The 5,846-nt window shown below is 41.4% G+C and overlaps 1 protein-coding gene across 1 annotated transcript; it reads right to left on the reverse strand.

Annotated features, from left to right (window-relative positions):
- Nucleotides 1-1,000: 1,000 nt before the first annotated feature.
- LOC110799634 (uncharacterized) lies at nucleotides 1,001-2,038 on the reverse strand. The gene has a single exon (XM_022004917.2). It carries the CDS (start codon nucleotides 2,036-2,038, stop codon nucleotides 1,001-1,003), a length of 1,038 nt encoding a protein of 345 aa, XP_021860609.2.
- Nucleotides 2,039-5,846: the final 3,808 nt, after the last annotated feature.

Raw genomic sequence — 5,846 nt, forward strand, 5'->3', positions numbered from 1 at the left:
AGTTGGAGAGCAATGGGCCGTTTCTACTAGCTCGAATAGGTCTCCACTTATTATTTACAATAGCCTCCTCAATAGTCTGATATAACCTTTCCATGCACATAACGAACAAATAGGGTGAAAGCGGATCACCCTGGCGTATCCCTCTACTAGGATAGAAAGGCTGTGTCGGCTCACCATTCCATAGGACTTGTAGAGAGGCCGTAGAGATGCATTGCATAATGACGTTCACTAGCAGATACGGGATTTGCATTTGGAGCAGCGTGTCCCTAATGAAAGCCCAACGGAGTCTATCATATGCTTTTTCGAAATCAATTTTGATCGCCATATATCCCTTTGTACCTTGCTTTTTCTTCATAGTATGTAGAACTTCCTGCATGATGACTATATTATCTGTAATCTGGCGACCCGGGACAAAGCTCGATTGTGTGTTCGAGATGAGGAAGGGTAAGACTGGTTTAAGCCTGTTGACGATAACTTTGGTGATGATCTTGTATATTACATTACAAAGACCGATCGGGCGAAATTGGGAAGCTGCTTCTGGATGCTCCACCTTTGGTACGAGAGTAATATGAGTATCGTTCAAGTTTTCCGGAATTCCCCTGCCTTCGAGCACGTCAAGGACAAGTGTGTAGACATTCTTCGACACTAAGGCCCAATTCTTTTTATAGAACAAAGCTTGGAACCCATCCGGCCCCGGAGCTTTGTGGGCTTTCATGTTCTTAATTACCTGATCAATTTCCATTGTCTTATATGGTCGCTGAATGGTTTCCCAATCTCGAAGAGGGAGTTCTTGGAATACGTCCTGGGGGACTGCAAATAAGTTACCACCTCCTTCCTCAGTGAACAACTTTGTAAAGTAATCTACGAAGTGGGCTTTAACCAAGTTTTTGTCGAAGATCCAGTCGTCATTCGGCCCTCTAATCGCCACTATCTTATTTTTCCAGCGTCGTACTATCGTACTAAGGTGAAAGAACGTAGTGTTTCGGTCCCCATCCTTTATCTAATCCACCCTAGATTTTTGGTACCATAACGTCTCCTCACGTTGCAATATATCATCCAGCTCTCTCCGTAATTTCGATTCCAGTTTAAGAAGACCTCGATCAGTAGCCGTCGAGAGGCGTTGTTGCACACCAGCTATACGGGCCATGAGGTGCTTTTTTTGGTGAAAAATATTCCCAAAAATTTCTCTATTCCAAACTTGCAAGTCAGAAGATAGCTTGGCTAAAGCTGGAATTAGTGGGCCATTGGAATCCCATTTATCATTCACAAATTTATCAAATTGTTCATGTGTGAGCCAAGCCGCTTGGAATTTGAATGGGCGATTAATTGACTGGAGGGGTGCAAAGCCATTTGGGGAGATTAAAATCGGACAGTGGTCCGAACCAATTGCTGGGAGATGCTTTACTTTTGCGTTTTCAAAGCGTAATCCCCACTCTACATTACACAATGCCCTATCTAGACGTCCACTCTGACGTGTTTCCGGAGTGAGTCCCCTAGCCCAAGTATGCGCAGCTCCCGCGAATTCAACCTCGATCAAATGCATTTCTTCAATCCAGTTATTAAATCTTGCAGATCTCCGATTTGTCTCATTGCACGAACTATTTCTTTCCGAGCTAAATCTAGTGTCATTAAAATCTCCGGCAATCAGCCAGGGCTTATTATGGGTAGAAGCAAAAGATTTTAGTTCTTGCCATAATTCTTGCCGCTTTGTAGGATCCGGGCTTGCATAGACGGCGGTAAAATACCATGGAGTGGCTCCAACCCTTGTGATATCCATTGTGATATGTTGGTTGTGTTTGAGGATGGGTTCGACAGTTACTGACTCTTGTTTCCAATAGATCCAGATACCTCCACTGAATCCCATAGCATCCACCCTAGTGTGTCCTGAGTAGCCAAGAAGATTCGCAATTTTCATTGCTTGCGCTCCCCCCATATGCGTCTCAACCAGGGCAAGAACATCAGGTCTGTTATGCCGGATTGTTTCCCTAAGAGATGAGATAAAGGTGCGACTTCCTGCCCCTTGCACGTTCCATACCATCTATGTGATGGGAAATTGATCGGGAACCAAATTAGGTTGTCTGTCTACCATTAAATTTGGAATAGAGGGTAACGAGGACATGTAAGCTTGGCTTATGAACCGCATAGCACGTTGGATCTCATTGGGTAACTTCATTGTTACCACCAGCTCCGGCGGCTCCGGGGTTGGAGCCATCCAAGTTTCCATTCGAACCTCCAAGACGTGGGTCAGGGGGGTCGCCACAATAAGGTATGGGAGTTCCATTGGTTGCCCCACACACAAGGTTTTTTCCAGGGGTACTTCCAACTTGATTACATTCGGTGGATGGAGTGGAAGTTGGAACGTCGATTGCCTGATGAGACAGTCTCGATTGTCCTCCATGATCTTCTATTGAGAATTTTGTTGCACAGAACGTGGCTTGAAACCCTAATAAAGTGTTTTCCTTCCCTTGGTTTGCATTAAGAATACTAATTGAATTGGGCTTCGGGATGGAGTTTGTGTTTACTTCGGTTAGGGCTTGTTTGTTGGCTTGGTCAATGGTCTTCTTTTTTCCTTGTGTAGCTTTCCAAGCACTTTTATTCGTACTAGGATTATGGCTGTTGGAAGAATCTTTTCTCAAGTTAAACGGAGGTGGTTTAGGAAGGTTAGGATTTGGTTGTGATTCTATACCTAACTCCACCGTTTCACAATAACTTCCCTCCATATTTGTAGGGATCTCAACATTATTTTGTGCTTCATTATTCTCTAGAGGATTTCCTTCCAAATTATTGTCAATCAAGACAGAAAATCTTGACCCTATCCCCCCTTTTCGCCTGAATTGGCGTTAGGGTTTGGAGCAGCCATATTCGAAGCCGATTGGTGAACGCCCCCCGCCGCCTTGGAAGCACCATTAGTGGTGTTTTTTCCAGTAGCTCCATTAGTCTTCTCCAGTCTTGGGCTGCGTTTTCGGATTGGTTTTTTGACAAGCATCCATGAGCCGAAATCTTCTATTTCTTCCGGTTTCTGTTTTGGGGGAGGATTCGTGACGTTGTGTTGGCCTTGTAGCCCAACTTCGAGATCACCCTGCTCTGTATTCTCGTTCGATGCATTGCACTCTGAATCATTATGACCTAGACGTCCACATTTGTAGCAGACCATGCGTATTCCCACATATTGGACAAGCCATATCCTTCCTTTTAGCCAAAATTTGGATAAGAGTGGTTTAGACAGGTCAATCTCAACACTGAGTCGAGTGAATTGTCCTCGTTCTGCCATTGCAGTATTCTTATCAACTCGTAGGACCTTACCAATTTTCGACCCTATTTTGTTGAGGAAGTTTATATCAAAATACTCCACAGAGATGTTAGGAATGCGCACCCATGCAGTGAGGATACGAATAGGGGATTCATCTGGTACGAAATTCGACACCCATTTGCGAATTATTAGGTAGTTGTCGTCTATCATCCATGGCCCCTGTGTGAGGACATACTGATAATCCGCAGAGTTAGTGAATCGTGCAATGAAGTATCTACACCCAATATCAGTAAGAGCTAGTTCACCCTTTATCCCCCATTTCTTTTTTAGACGTCTCATTAATCCCATATATGAAGGAAATAATGCCCTTGGTCCAAGTATGCATTCAATGTTAAGTCTAATAAATGCGGTTCAGTATTAATTAACAAGTTAATAATTCAGTGAGATCAAGTGAGCTGAATGCCTAGCTAGAGGCCGCTTTAGTTCAAGTGGAATTAATGATATTAATCCACAGCTTACTCTTGACTGAACCCGTAGGGTCACACAAATAGTACGTAAACGGATCAAGTATTTAATGGCATTAAATACTCCAACTATGGATATTCGGAATCGACGGATCTTGGTTTCAGTGGGAGCTGAGATCGTCACAGGCAAGAAATGAATACTCCGGAAACGATGATATTGCCGGAAACGGAAATATGGATCGTATCGGAAATATAAATATTATCCAAGTCGTAGATGTTGCCGGAAACGGAAACATGGTACGTATCGGAAAATATTATCGGAAATGGAAATATTGCCGGAATCGGAAATATTGCCGGAAACGGAAATATTGTCTGAATCGGAAATATTATCGGAATCGGAAAATAATTCCGGAAACGGAAATATTAAATATTTGTTCGAAACGGAAATTAATTCCGGAATCGAAAATATTAAATATTGTTCGTATCGGAAATAAATTCCGGAATCGGGAATTTAATCGGAAGCGTATCGTACGAATAAGCATCGGACGAGGCCTGCCGGACGAGGGCCCAGCACGAAGCCAGGCCATCGCCCAGCAAGCCAAGCGCGCCACACGAACAGCCAAGGCCACGCCAGGCCCAGCGCAAGGCCAGGCCCAGCAGGCCGTGGCAGCGCGCACAGCGCGCGCAGCTGCGAGCAGTGGGCTGCGAGCATTGCTGCAGCTCGCGTGGGCTTGTAGCTCGCGTGGGCCGTGCGGCCGTGTGGGCTGTGCGCGGGCATGGCCTGCACGCTTGCGGGTCATGCTCGCGTAAGTGTTTGTGTTCGCATACGAAACCTAAAACGTGCAGAATTCGTTTAATGATTAAATTCCTAATTCTATTTGATAAATTAATTAAATAAGAGTTTTATTATAATTCTAATTTAATTAATTCGTATCCTAATAGGATTCCAATTCTCTTTCCATACCCCTATAAATATGTGGCCTGGGTTCACAATTTATAACGAGTTATTCAAGTATTCAAAGTGAGTTTTTGAGAGAAAAATTCAGTCACACATCTTGCTCAAAAGTGCCGAAAATTTATAGTACCTTAAGGGCGATTCTAGTTGGTCAATCTTAAGGCGGATCCGGACGTGCTGTGGACTATCTACGGAGGGACGACACTTGGAGTCCTAAAAGACTTGTTCTTGTTCGGTTCGGGCGCAGCTAGGGAAGGCACGCAACAAAGAGTATGCATCTAAACTATGCTAAATGATTATGTGTAAATAATATGTATTCCTGGCTTAATGGTTGTTTCCGCATGATTTATAAATTGTCATATGTATCATAACCTAACAGTGGTATCAGAGCCTCTTATTATTTTCATAATCTAAATTGCATGAACATGGTTAAATATTACAAATTTGCAAGAATTAAAAGGGGTGATTAATTTTCGTAATTGTTAATTAATTGCAAATTGCGTTTATTTAATTATACGTACGCAGTTTTTCGGCAGTTTCTTCGTTACTCATCTAAATCGAGTGATTTTTGTGTCAATTCCGCATGTAAAAGGCATTCTAAAATTTTGACAAAAATATTATTTTTCTGCCGAACCCAGAATTCTCAAATTCGAAGCCTAACTATGACTTTTCGAAGGTTTTAGTTTTTCGAATGCAAAATTTCGTAAATTTAAGATGTTAAATTAAATATTTGCGATTCTTGTTGATAAATCTTGAATTTTTGATTGACCTACTGTATATGTTTAACAAGTTTGAATGCCTAGCCTTGTTAATTATGCAATCTAATTTGTAATTATGATTAATTAGTTGAAAATTAGAATAATTTAGAATTAATTTGATTTTCATAATTAATTATAATTTAATTAGAAACCTATGATTAAAAACCACCATAAAAATTGTAAATTTATGATAAATTTTAAATTTTTATGACCTAGGCTTGAATCCATGATAATCGGAAATCAATTGAATAATAAATTTTCGATTTTTTCGCCCTAAAATTATGAAATTAATATTAATTTATTAATTTGTCATTAATTTTAAATATAAATTTTAAATTTTTATGCGATTCGTTCATATAACTTGCACGCACAAAGCAATGGACGCTTCGTGTTACCCTTAAGGGGTGTTGTATAGTGCG

The sequence above is a fragment of the Spinacia oleracea genome, chromosome 4 (genome assembly GCF_020520425.1).
Source record: "Spinacia oleracea cultivar Varoflay chromosome 4, BTI_SOV_V1, whole genome shotgun sequence".
NCBI lineage: Eukaryota > Viridiplantae > Streptophyta > Magnoliopsida > Caryophyllales > Amaranthaceae > Spinacia > Spinacia oleracea.

What these genes read in the sequence shown, in the direction of transcription:
- LOC110799634 (XM_022004917.2), bottom strand. Translation starts at nt 2,038, where the DNA reads ATGGTATGGAACGTGCAAGGGGCAGGAAGTCGCACCTTTATCTCATCT.